The sequence below is a fragment of the Rhinatrema bivittatum genome, chromosome 2 (genome assembly GCF_901001135.1).
Source record: "Rhinatrema bivittatum chromosome 2, aRhiBiv1.1, whole genome shotgun sequence".
NCBI classification, from domain to species: domain Eukaryota; kingdom Metazoa; phylum Chordata; class Amphibia; order Gymnophiona; family Rhinatrematidae; genus Rhinatrema; species Rhinatrema bivittatum.
Window position 1 is genome coordinate 2,075,696 of NC_042616.1, and position 14,650 is coordinate 2,090,345.

General features: G+C 42.1%; 1 protein-coding gene across 1 annotated transcript in view; it reads right to left on the bottom strand.

Annotated features, from left to right (window-relative positions):
• LOC115083430 (dynein regulatory complex protein 11-like) overlaps positions 1-14,650 on the bottom strand; it is a 378,622-nt gene that overhangs the window by 301,320 nt on the left and 62,652 nt on the right. The window contains exon 5 of the mRNA XM_029587237.1: positions 13,914-13,985. Coding sequence (XP_029443097.1) covers positions 13,914-13,985 — 72 coding nt within the window. The remainder of the gene's footprint in view (positions 1-13,913; positions 13,986-14,650) is intronic.

The following is a 14,650-nucleotide window of genomic DNA, read 5'->3' on the forward strand; positions in this document are numbered from 1 at the left end:
TCCCTAAGAGCCCCTTTAACCCCTCCGTCATCTAACGGTCCAACCGACTCCTTCACAGGTTTCTTGCTTCGAATATATTTTTTAAAGTTTTTATTATGAGTTTTTGCCTCTATGGCCAACTTCAGTTCAAATTCTCTCTTCGCCTGTCTTATCAATGTTTTACACTTAACTTGACAATGCTTATGCTTCATCCTATTTTCTTTGGATGGATCCTTTTTCCAATTTTTGAAGGATGTTTTTTTTGGCTAAAATAGCCTCTTCCACCTCACCTTTTAACCATGCCGGTAATCGTTTTGCCTTCCTTCCACCTTTCTTAATGCAGGTCGCCCATGAACCTCAAGTCCACAACTCACCTCAAAACCCATATCTTCTGTCAGTCTGTCCATCAACCCAGAGTGCAAAGCACACCTCAGAACCACATCTTCTGTCAGTCTGTCCATCAACCCAGACCTCATCTCAGAAACCACATCTTCTACCAGGTCGCCCATCAACCTCAAGTCCACATCTCACCTCAAACCCCATATCTTCTGTCAGTCTGTCCATCAACCCAGAGTGCAAAGCACACCTCAGAACCACATCTTCTGTCAGTCTGTCCATCTAAAAGAAACAAAACTCTAGGCAGGACATTCATTTTTACAACAGCTACACTACTGAGCTAGGAGGTGGAGTACAGAGTCCAAACTTCTAGGTCATGCTTAATCTTTTGTAAAAGAGGTAAATAATTCAGAATTTAGTTTGTCTGACTTTCCAGGGATAAAAGTTCCCAGGTACCTCATCGCATTTGAGGACCATTTGAAAGGAAATCTGGTCGCTATCTCTGTCTTAATTATGGGGTCTATTTTTATTGTAACAGTTTCAGTTTTGGTTATATTTATCTTATAACCAGAAAAAGTACCAAAGCTTCTTGAATCTGACATCTGAGAAAAGTCAGCATGCGAGTCTGTACCTTAAGTGATATCTCTGAACCACTTCCTTTGTAACTGCAGATGTATCTCATATGCTTGCCTCTCACATCATTATGACTTTATATGTCAACCTAATGTTTTCCCATAACTTCCACCATCTATCAAGAGCTCATTTGCCTGTGAGCACTGTTACTGCTGGTGTCTTCCATCACGCGGAACGGACTTTAATGATCTTCCGTCACACTACTGCACCAGCTACGGACAGGAGCAGGGGGGAGAGACAGAGAGAGACTAGAAAAAAACATTCGACTAATTGGTTTCAACATTAAACAATCACAAATTGAAATCACGACAAAAGCCACGATATAATTAAACTCATGTATTCATCCATCGGTTTTAAGTTAAAGACAGCATGCAGACCCACAGCTTCTCGGAGCAGCAGCAGCAAAGTACGAGATTGGGATGCGGCGTGAGTCCCACCCTCTAATATCTACACCCATGACCTGTCCCACTCCTGGAGAGAGATCCCCAAGCCCAGAACTGAAACCTGAATGCCTCAAAGGTCAAACCCCTGCAATATTGCAGATGATCCGCTCTCTGTATTCCCCGTCACAAAGGTTTGCAAGAGAGCCTAACCTGCTAGAGGGATACTGGAAGTTATGAGCCCCACAGGTGAGCCTGGAAAAGTCAAAGATAACGATTTTCCAGAAGCTTTACAAAAAAAACCTCCAACAAATTCAAAATTTTCTTAAATAACCAATTAAGAGGAGCATAGCCTAAAGCAGCGTTTTTTAGTCTGTCCCGTAGCCGTTCACATTTTCAAGATGTCCACAATGAATATGCATGAGATAGATTTGCAGGCAATGGAAGCAGTGCATGCAAATTCTATTTCATGCATAATAATTGTGGGTGTCCTGAACTAGCAGACTAGCTAGGGCAAGAGTTTCCTACCTGGGGGTCTACGAGACCATTACAGGGGGTCCCGGCAGAAGGAACACAAGCTAGTTTAACGGGATAGACAGGGCGGGCTGCTGGTAGCTGCCATTCCATGATCTGCTCTCCTGTGCAAACCTCAGCTCGCGCTGCTGCAGGCTGGGAGGAGAAGCAAAGGACATTGACCGGTCACTAGGAGCCTGAAACCACACTGCCGCACATCTGGCCCAAGACTGGGATGAGAGGGCTCATTTGTAAGCCCTCAAGCTGGAAACTGAGCTGCAGCAGGTACGGCAGAGGCAGGGAAGAGGGGATGACCATGGCCATTAGAGCCCTCAGCAGGGTGATGATCACAGCAGAGAGGAGCGTTTCCCACCACACTCTCACATGCTCTGCCACTGCCCAACAAGCCTGACAGAGAGAGAGGCAAGAGGTGAGCAGAATGGCTGTATGGAAGAGAGGAATAAGGAGGACTGGAGCTGACAGGATGAGAGGAAAGAGAGGGGAGGAGGAAAGGAAGATTGGTTCTTACCTGATAATTTTCATTCCTGTAGTACCCGGATCAGTCCAGACTGCTGGGTTATGCCTCCCCTCCAGCAGATGGAGACAGAGAAAAGCTGAAAAGCACCCCCTGATAACCCGGGGTGCCACCTGCAATCCTTCAGTATAATCAATATCAAAGCAGAAGGAAGTAAATTTAAACAACCAATGACTAGATCAAGCAAAGAAACCCTCAAGTTCCAAAAAAAATTTTTTTTTTTTTGTGGTTAAACAATAACCTGCCAAAACTATGCAGAAGCGCGCATGACAGAACTCTGAAGTGGCCCGATCTGTACAGAGAAACAACAATAAAGAAGACGAGCGGACTCTCCTGACCCGTAAATTCCTGGGCAGGCGTCTGGACTGATCCTTGGTACTACAGGAGCGAAAGTTAGCAGGTAAGAACCAATTTTCCTTTCCCTGTACGTACCAGGATCAGTCCAGACCGCTGGGATGTACCCGAGCCGCCCTAAATGGGGTGGGACCCGGAGAGTCCCGCTCTAAGCACACTGCTGCCAAAAGAATCCACAGCCGGATCCCGGACATCCAACTGATAATGCCTAGCAAACGTGTGCAATGACTTCCAAGTAGCCGCTCTGCAGATTTCTTGAGGCGAAACACATTGGCTTTCAGCCCTCGATGCCACTTGAGATCGGATAGAATGGGCTTTAAGACCCTCAGGTACTTGGCGACCGCGACATATGTACATGGAAGCAATAGCGCCCTTCAGCCAGTGGGCAATGGTAGTTTTGGAAGCCTTGTGTCCTTTCTTTGGACCATTCCACAAGACAAAAAGATGATCCGACAGACGGAAATCATTAGTCACTTCCAAATACCGTAAAAGGATCCGTCGTACATCCAACCTCCTCATATCCTGACCACGAGGAGAATCTTTATCCACCTCCGGAAAGGCTGGTAATTCAATCGACTGGTTGACATGAAACGCCGAGACCACCTTTGGCAGAAAGGAAGGTACCATCCACAGTGAGACTCCCGAGTCTGTTATTCGTAAGAACGGTTCCCTACATGACAATGCTTGAATTTCTGAAACGCGTCTGGCCGAACAAATGGCCACGAGAAACACCGTTTTGAGAGTTAAATCATTCAACGTGGCCCGCTTGATGAGAAACAGCGAACCGCAAAGACCACGGAGAACCAAATTCAAGCTCCAGGATGGACAAATTGCCCGCACCGGTGGGTGTAAATGTTTGACACCCCGCAAAAAAAGAGCAACATCCGGATGGCCCGCTATGGAGGAACCCTCAATCTTACCCCGTAGGCAGCCCAATGCCGCCACCTGTACTCGGGGCGAACTATACGCCAAACCCTTCTTCAAGCCATCCTGTAAGAACACGAGGATATGTACTATAGTGGTCCGCTGTGGGGACACCTTCATCCCACTGCACCATGAATCAAACACTTTCCAGACCCTAACATAGGTAAGAGAAGTAGAGATCTTTTGAGCCCGAAGAAGAGTGGGAATCACTGCCTCTGGATAACCTTTCTTTCTAAATTGTCTCCTCTCATAAGCCAAGCCGCTAGACAAAAGCGATCCACCTGATCAAAAAATACGGGACCCTGCCTTAGCAGATGAAGCAGATGTAAAGGATAGTCTACTGCTAGGTTGATCAGATTCGCAAACCACGGCCTTCTTGGCCACTCCGGAGCCACTAGAATGACCGGACCCCGGTGAGATTCTATGCGCCTTAGAACCTTTCCCACAAACGGCCAAGGAGGAAATACATAGAGGAGAATGTCTGGAGGCCACGGGAGCACCAGGTCATCCACCCCTTCCGACTCATGCTCTCTCCTGCAACTGAAGAAACGAGCCACTTTGGCGTTCAGCCAAGTCGCCATCAAATCAAACCACGGGATCCCCCATTGGCGAGTCACGAGCTGCATCGCCTCTTCGGACAGTTCCCATTCTCCGGGATCCAGCCGCTGCTGGCTGAGAAAATCTGCCTGAACATTGTCCGCTCCTGCTATGTGAGATGCCGCGATACAGGTCAGATGGTGTTCTGCCCAGACCATCAACTGATTTGCTTCGGAGGCTACCGGCTGACTTCTCGTACCCCCTTGACGGTTTATGTAAGCCACGGTAGTCGCATTATCGGATAGAACCCGTACTGCCCGGTGGCGGATCAGAGGAAGAAATTGGTGCAGGGCTAGATGAACTGCCCTGGTTTCCAACCGATTTATGGACCACTTGGCCTGCTGAGAGGACCATCGCCCCTGTATGGACCTGGATTGACAGACTGCCACCCAACCGATCAGACTGGCATCTGTCGTTATGATTATCCAAGGTGGAGGTTCCAAGTCCACTGCCTGAAGAAGGTGGTCCGGGACCAACCATCAATTCAGGCTGGTTCTGGCCGGTTCCATCAATGGCAAGGACAGGTGGAAGTCTTCAGACTTGGGATCCCAACGGGAAAGCAGCACTCTCTGCAAAGGTCGCATATGAGCAAAAGCCCATGGCACCAACTCCAGGGTAGATGCCATATAACCAAGAACCTGTACATAGTCCCACACCGTGGGCAAAGGAAGGGCCAACAGGCGCCGAACCTGAGACATTAACTTTTCCATCCTCTTCTGGGGGAGGAACACTTTGCCCACAGAAGTGTCGAAGTGGACTCCCAGAAAGTCCAACACCTGGGACGGGACCAGTTGGCTCTTGGCGTAATTGACAATCCAGCCTAGCGACCGTAGGCGGTTCAAAACCGACTGCACTGGTATCTTGCAAAGCTCCTCAGACTTCGCTCGAATGAGCCAGTTGTCCAGATAGGGATGGACTAATATCCCTTCCCGCCGGAGGCAAGCCGCTACTACCATTATCACCTTGGTTCTGTTAAGACCTCTCATGTGTTGAGTATCAACTGTTGTTGAAATGTTGTAAAGCTTTGGGATTTGGAGGCACAGTTTTGAAGCGGTTGCAAGATTTTCTTTCAGGTAAGAAACAGAAGATTACGTTTCAAGATACTTTTTCTCTGCTGTTGCTGATGTGGATTTATTATTATTTAGATTTTTATATTCTGCTTTTCACACTTTTTTCAGCATTTCAAAGCAGATTACATTCAGGTACTGTAGGTATTTGTGGCGTACCTCCGGTTTCATTTATCACCCCAATTCTGTTCAATATTTTTTTGAGCGGAGTTGGTGAGATTAATAGGGACGCTGGCTTTTTACCCTATATATATATATATATATATATATATATATATATATATATATGCAGATGATATTCATATCATCACTCCTTTGGGAACTAACCGGGAAGAAACTTATATGAAACTGACTTTGCGTCTGGAAAATTTGGAGGTTTGGTTAAAGGAGAGTAAGTTAGTTTTGAATGTTAAGACGACAGATTCTTTATTTGGGGGATAATCCATTGAAACTTATAGGGGAAGAGATTTTTCCAAAGGAAGTAGTAAGAACTTTGGGAATTCAATTGGATTCTTCTCTGAATTTAGAGAAACATGTTTCAGGCTCGATTAGGTCATGTTACTCTAGGATAAGACTTCTTACACAAATTTAAAATCTTTTTTGGATACAGTAGTATTGAAGATGGTAGCTTTTGTCTTGGCTTTATCCCACCTTGATTATTCAAATGCTTTATTTCTAGGTTTGCCTGTTAAAATTATCTGTAAATTGCAAATTATCCAGAATACAGCAGCTCGTATAGTGACAGGGAGTACGAGGAGAACCGCGGCTAAGCCACTATTATTAGATCTTCATTGCCTTCCAGTGAGTGCCAGATGTAAATTTAAAAATCTGGTTCTGGCATTCAAGTTGTTCAGAGGTGAAGATTCCCCACAGTTACATAATCGCTTAATTTGGTATAAACCCATAGAAACATAGAAATGATGGCAGAAGAAGACCAACAGGCCCATCCAGTCTGCCCAGCAAGCTCTCACACTTATTTTCCCATACCTTTCTGTTACCCCGAACGCTGAGGTCAGGGCCCTTATTGGTAACTTTTTGATTCTAATTTCCTTCTACCCCCGCCACTGATGCAGAGAGCAGTGTTGGAGCTGCATCAAAGTGAAGTATATGGCTTAATGTTTGAGGGTAGTAACCTTCGTAACAAGAAGTTACCCCGATGTTTGTATACTCATACTGCTTGTTAGATGTTGTCTAGATGTAAATCCTCTTTTCCTCATTCCCCTCCTGCTGCTGAAGCAGAGAGCGTCGCTGGATATGCATTCAATGTGAAGTATCAGACTTGATTGGTTTAGGGTAGTAACCGCTTCAACAAGCAAGCTACTCCCACGCTTATTTGTTTAACCAGACTGTGCAATTCAGTCCGTGTTGGTTGTAGTCTGAATGTAAATCCTATTTCTTCATTCCCCCCTGCCGTTGAAACAGTGAGCTGCGCTGGATATGCATTCAAAGTGAACTACCCGGTTTAATTGGTATGGGGTAGTAATCACCACAATAAGCAAGCTACTCCCACGCTTATTTGTTTACCCAGACTGTGCAATTCATTCCTTGTTGGTTGTTGTCTGAGATTAATGTCCAATACCCATCTCTAGTAGCCCCAGCTACAAATACAAATACTAAAATAGAATACAGGAAACCCTGTCAGTTAGACATCCTAACTGAACAACTCACTAATGCACTGAATGAATTAGATTTATCAAGTAGTAGTAACGCAATTAATTCTTGGACCTCACTAACAAAAAACGTAGCAGACAATTGCTGTCCACTTACCAAAAAGGTTATTTCTATTAACAAAAAACAACGTTCCCCATGGTACACCACTGAGAAAGGCCGAGAGACAATGGAGAGCAGCTCCTATGCCTGACTTATTAAAAAAATATAGATCAATTCTACATAAATACAATGAATCCACCAATAAAGCAAAGAAAGAATTTTATTCCAACAAAATAAATAATTTTCAATTTAATCCAAGAGCCCTGTTTGCTACCTATGTAAAAGATCTGACCAATCCCGTTGAAATTCCCACATCAGACGATTCTATTAATTGTAATACAACTGCCCAATATTTCAAGGATAAGACTTTAAACCTTCTAAAAAACATCTCCTCTCATGATTCAAATCAAATTGTACTGCCAAGCAACCCGAAAGATCATTTAACTTCCTCTGAAACAGTTTCATCTGTTGAAATCGAGGGTATAATCAAAAATATGAATCCAGCTTCCCACCCATTTGACCATATCTCAATAAAACTATTAAAATCAGTCACCAATTTAGTTTCCAGACCTATTGCGGATATAATTAACTTATCTGTTAAGGAAGCAAATGTTCCAGACATCTTAAAAACGGCCATAGTTAAACCGATCATGAAGAAACCACAATCCAATTCTCTTGATTTGTCAAATTTAAGGCCAATTTCTAATTTACCATGTATCTCTAAGATTTTGGAGAAGGTAATTAACAAACAACTAACAGATTACCTTGAAACCCATAGTACCCTATTCCCTGCACAGCATGGATTCAGAGAATATTTTAGTACTGAGACCCTGTTAGCATCGTTACATGATGTTATCCTTAGAGGAACAGATAACAGCCAAAAATATTTCCTGATTATGCTGGATATATCTTCAGCATTCGAAACAGTTAGTCATAAAATTCTCTTAGATAGATTAGATGAAATAAGTATTAAAGACTCTGCGCTGAAATGGCTTGACTCTTACTTAAAGAATAGATCTTTTAAAGTAAAATTTCGTAATAAAGAATCTCAACCAATAGATCTTCTACAGGGATCTTCTCTGTCGACAACCCGTTTTAATATTTACATGCTTTCTTTATGCTGAATTTTATCTGGTTTCAGTCTTACGCATTTTATTTGTGCTGACGAATTTCAAATTTTAATTCCGATTAAAAATCAATTGATCTAACTCTTAAGCTTTGGGATATATATCAATCTGCTATGCATAAAATACTAACCAAAATGAATCTTTCTCTGAGAGCAAAAAAGACTGAAATTTTATATATCTCCCATAAATTAACCCAGTCCAAAGAACTTGAAATTCAGGAGGCTGCCAAAAATTATCTGATTTCCCTGGAGGTACGAGATCTTGGGATCTTCCTTAATGGTGAATTCACATTGAAAGCGTGCATTAAAAAATCATTAACGATGGGTATTTTAGATTGAATGTCCTTAAACGATTGAAGCCTCTCTTATTTCCAAAAGATTTTAGAACAGTTTTACAAGCTCTTGTTTTGTCAAAATTAGATTACTGTAATTCATTGTTTTTAGGCCTTCCAGCGAATGTTACAAGACGATTACAATTATTGCAGAACTCAGTGGCTAGACTTTTGACAGGAATTAGAAGATCTGATCATATTACGCCAATACTGAAAGACCTTCATTGGTTGCCTGTTAAATACAGGGCTCAGCATAAAGCTCTATCGCTAATTCATAAAACCCTCTACAACGAAAAGATGGAATGGTTAACCTCAACATTACATTTTCATATCCCATCTAGAATTACAAGATCAGCAGCTACAGGAATGTTATCCATCCCTTCTCCTAAAATTGCTTATTTAAATAATGTGAGAGAAAGGGCTATTTCCATTGCCGGGCCCCAGCTGTAGAACTCTCTACCACAGGAACTAAGGATGGAATCGGACATTAAAATATTTAAAAAGGGTATTAAAACATGGCTATTCAAACAAGCCTTCCAAGAGTTCTAACCTAAGGATTATATTCCCTTTTTAATATAAATATTTTTTACTATATTATCTCTGCCCTTACTGTTCTGCTACTTTCACTGTTTAAATTTTGTTTAATTATTTTACTATTTTATTTGTTTTATTAGTTTATTATGAAACTTTGTATTTACTACTCTTCATTTAATTTTGGAAATGCAAATATTTTTAAAGGAATATTTGTTAACTATTGTAAACCGATGTAATATGTTCTCATGAAACTTTGGTATATAAAAATTATATAATAATAATAATAAATCATCTTTTCTTCATCCCCCCTGCCATTGAAGCAGTGAGCTATGCTGGATATGCATTCCAAGTGAAGCATCTGGCTTAATTGGTTTGTGGTAGTAACCACCGCAATAAGCAAGCTACTCCCATGCTTGTTTACCCAAACTGTGCAATTCAGTCATTGTTGGTTGTTGTCTGAATATAAATCCTCTTTTCTTCATTCCCCGTCATTGAAGCAGAGATCAACGCTGGATATGCATTCCAAGTGAACATAAGAACATAAGAACATAAGAAAATGCCATACTGGGTCAGACCAAGGGTCCATCAAGCCCAGCATCCTGTTTCCAACAGTGGCCAATCCAGGCCATAAGAACCTGGCAAGTACCCAAAAACTAAGTCTATTCCATGTAACCATTGCTAATGGCAGTGGCTATTCTCTAAGTGAACCTAATAGCAGGTAATGGACTTCTCCTCCAAGAACTTATCCAATCCTTTTTTAAACACAGCTATACTACCTGCACGAACCACATTCTCTGGCAACAAATTCCAGAGTTTAATTGTGCGTTGAGTAAAAAAGAACTTTCTCCGATTAGTTTTAAATGTGCCCCATGCTAACTTCATGGAGTGTCCCCTAGTCCTTCTACTATCTGAAAGAGTAAATAACCGATTCACATCTACCCGTTCTAGACCTCTCATGATTTTAAACACCTCTATCATATCCCCCCTCAGTCGTCTCTTCTCCAAGCTGAAAAGTCCTAATCTCTTTAGTCTTTCCTCATAGGGGAGTTGTTCCATTCCCCTTATCATTTTGGTAGCCCTTCTCTGTACCTTCTCCATCGCAATTATATCTTTTTTGAGATGCGGCGACCAGAATTGTACACAGTATTCAAGGTGCGGTCTCACCATGGAGCGATACAGAGGCATTATGACATTTTCCGTTTTATTCATCATTCCTTTTCTAATAATTCCCAACATTCTGTTTGCTTTTTTGACTGCCGCAGCACACTGAACCGACGATTTCAATGTGTTATCCACTATGACACCTAGATCTCTTTCTTGGGTTGTAGCACCTAATATGGAACCCAACATCGTGTAATTATAGCATGGGTTATTTTTCCCTATATGCATCACCTTGCACTTTTCCACATTAAATTTCATCTGCCATTTGGATGCCCAATTTTCCAGTCTCACAAGGTCTTCCTGCAATTTATCACAATCTGCTTGTGATTTAACTACTCTGCACAATTTTGTGTCATCTGCAAATTTGATTATCTCACTCGTCGTATTTCTTTCCAGATCATTTATAAATATATTGAACAGTAAGGGTCCCAATACAGATCCCTGAGGCACTCCACTGTCCACTCCCTTCCACTGAGAAAATTGCCCATTTAATCCTACTCTCTGTTTCCTGTCTTTTAGCCAGTTTGCAATCCACGAAAGGACATCGCCACCTATCCCATGACTTTTTACTTTTCCTAGAAGCCTCTCATGAGGAACTTTGTCAAACGCCTTCTGAAAATCCAAGTATACTATATCTACCGGTTCACCTTTATCCACATGTTTATTAACTCCTTCAAAAAAGTGAAGCAGATTTGTGAGGCAAGACTTGCCCTGGGTAAAGCCATGCTGACTTTGTTCCATTAAACCATGTCTTTCTATATGTTCTGTGATTTTGATGTTTAGAACACTTTCCACTATTTTTCCTGGCACTGAAGTCAGGCTAACCGGTCTGTAGTTTCCCGGATCGCCCCTGGAGCCCTTTTTAAATATTGGGGTTACATTTGCTATCCTCCAGTCTTCAGGTACAATGGATGATTTTAATGATAAGTTACAAATTTTTACTAATAGGTCTGAAATTTCATTTTTTAGTTCCTTCAGAACTCTGGGGTGTATACCATCCGGTCCAGGTGATTTACTACTCTTCAGTTTGTCAATCAGGCCTACCACATCTTCTAGGTTCACCGTGATTTGATTCAGTCCATGAAGTATCATGATTAATTGGTTTGGGGTAGAAACCGCCGCAACAAGCAAGCTACTCCCATGCTTATTTCTTTACCAGACTGTGCAGCCTTGTTGGTTGTTGCCTGAATGCAAATCCTCTTTTCCACATTTCCTCTTGCCATTGACGCATAAAGCAATGTTGGAGTTGCATTAACCGTGTGAACGTTTATTGAATAAGGGTATTAATCATCAGGTTGTAGCCGTCATTCCCGCAAGCCACCCTCTTGCCTCTTCTCTTCATTCCCAACCTCTAGGCTTTATGGATCCACAGTGTTTATCCTACACCCCTTTGAAATCATTCACAGTTTTGGTCTTCACCTAGGAATAAGCAGTGAATTTCCCCAAGGGACAGAATGACTGAAGAGGCTGTTGGGGAGATACCCATGCTGGAAATGTTATTTAATAGTGACAATTCGGAAGAACTGAAACAAATCATGGTGAACCTGGATGAAGTAATACAGCAGACTGACAAACTAAAGTGTAGCAAATCACCTGGCCAAGATGGTATACACCCCAGAAAATGTAGATCTATTACTAGTAATTTGCACTCTATCATTAAAATCATCTACTGCACCTAAAGATTACAGGGTGGCCAGAATAATACCAATCTTTAAAAATGGTTCTGATATGATCCAGAAAACTTTAGAGCAAATATTAAAAAATGGTTTAATGGAACATAGCCAGCTTGGATTTACATAAGCGAAGTCTTGCCTCGCCAATCTGCTACATTTTGTTAAAGAGGTTAAAAAATAGGTAGATAATGCTGAGCCAATTAAGGTGCTGTATTTGGATTTCCAGAAGGCATTTGACAAAGTCATGCAAAGTGATGTATATAGGGAAAAATAATCCATGCTATATTTACATAATGTTGGGTTCCATATTAGGTGCTACCACCCAGGAAAGAGATCTAGGCGTCATAGTGGATAATACATTGAAATCGTCGGCTCAGTTTGCTGCAGCAGTCAAAAAAGCAAACAGAATGTTGGGAATTATTAGGAAGGGAATGGTGAATAAAACGGAAAATGTCATAATGCCTCTGTATCGCTCCATGGTGAGACCGAACCTTGAATACTGTGTACAATTCTGGTCGCCACATCTCAAAAAAGATATAATTGCGATGGAGAAGGTACAGAGAAGAGCAACCAAAATGATAAAGGGAATGGAACAACTCCCCTATGAGGAAAGACTAAAGAGGTTAGGACTTTTCAGCTTGGAGAAGAGACGGCTGAGGGGGGATATGATAGAGGTGTTTAAAATCATGAGAGGTCTAGAACGGGTAGATGTGAATCGGTTATTTACTCTTTCGGATAGTAGAAAGACTAGGGGGCACTCCATGAAGTTAGCATGGGGCACATTTAAAACTAATCGGAGAAAGTTCTTTTTACTCAACGCACAATTAAACTCTGGAATTCATTGCCAGAGGATGTGTTAAGCTAGTTAATGTAACAGGGTTTGAAAAAAGGTTTGGACAAGTTCCTGGAGAAGTCCATAAACTGTTATTACCAGACAGACTTGGGAAGGGCACTGCTTATCCCTGGGTGTTAGCAGCATGGGATCTATTTACTTTTTGGGATTCTGGTGAATCGGCCACTGTTGCAAACAGGATGCTGGGCTTGATGGACCCTCGGCCTGACCCTGTATCCTCTTATGCAAGAGTCTGTGTATCATACTTTGTGACATTTAGTGGTTAATTCTGTAACATACATTTTTTTCTGATACATAAGGGCATAAATTACACTAATTTTCAAAGCAAAACTTCCATGCCTATGTTCACTTTGAGATTTATCCTCCCACAATTACACCTGCTATTGTGTCTATGGAACGTTTTTTAGAAAACCTACGCACATGTTTTTCACAAAGCAGAGAAATACACATAAATGCAAATCCCGTCCCGACACAGCCTGCATAACACTGCAGCTCAGCCTGGGTAAAACTCACGTCGTGCATCCACGGCCACGTCTCGGCTTGGAAATTTCTCTTTAAATTATTTAATTTTTTACTAAAACTTTAAATTTCAACCACAGTACAAGCATTACCATTTAACATTACAAATTATCCTCAAGATGGTGACGGGACATTCCTATGGGCAAAGCACTGCTTTTCAAGACGACCCCCTTAGAACTAATTTCAGAAGCCAGTTTCCCCACGCAAACGACTATTTACTGGTATGAAAGTATTTTTTGAAAATGCCCAGCGTGCAAACAGTTAAAAGTAGCCTCCATCTCTGCTGCAAAGTCGGCATTTGAAAATTAGCCTTTTTCTCTGCAACAGGAAGCTTGTAGCTTTTCGTTTTCCTCTCTGGGCGTTTGAATAGAAATGTGAAGGTGTTGGAATGACTTAACTCTCGTTTTTATGTCTAGAGGGTTAGCTGGAGTTTTCCTGGGACGGCCAATCCTGTTTCTGCAAGTTGATTATTTTGGCTGCTGCAAACAAAACCAGCTCGGAGAGGAACTGCATTCACTATAAAAGCCTTTTTTTCGGTTGTAGCCCTGGGATTGCTGAATCCCTCAGCACCTCTGGCCCAGTCCCCGGTTACGTTGCTCTCTAACACGCCCTGCATCGCTTTTTCCTGATGCATGCAATCCTTCAGAGAGACTGACACCACGAGCCGCAGGCTCTGAGAATACTTACCATCCCGATAAACACCATCTCCTTCTCCCTTTCTTCCTTGGTCTTCCTCCGTTGCAAAAGGCCTCTCCACATCTGCAAAGCCAGGACAAACAGAGTGAAAGCTGGAGAGCGCCTCATTCAATTATTTTAAAAAAAACAAGTCTCTCAGCCCCTCCATGAAGTTAGCAAGTAGCACATTTTAAACAAATTGGAGAAAATTCTTTTTCACTCAACGCACAATTAAGCTCTGGAATTCATTGCCAGAGAATGTGGTTAGTGCAGTTAGTGTAGCTGGGTTCAAAAAAGGTTTGTATAAGTTCTTGGAGGAGAAGTCCATTACCTGCTATTAATCAAGTTTACTTAGGGAATAGCCACTGCTATTAATTGCTTCAGTAGCATGGGATCTTCTTAGTGTTTGGGTAATTGCCAGGTTCTTGTGGCCTGGTTTGGCCTCTGTTGGAAACAGGATGCTGGGCTTGATGGACCCTTGGTCTGACCCTGCATGGCAATTTCTTATGTTCTTATGTAATTTAGGAATCCTGCCGGGTACCTGTGACCTGGATTGGCCACTGTTGGAATCAGGATGCTGGGCTTGATGGACTCTTGGTCTGACCCTGCATGGCAATTTCTTATGTTCTTATGTAATTTAGGAATCCTGCTGGGTACCTATCACCTGGATTGGCCACTGTTGGAATCAGGATGCTGGGCTTGATGGACCTTTGATCTGACCCAGCATGGCAATTTCTTATGTTCTTATG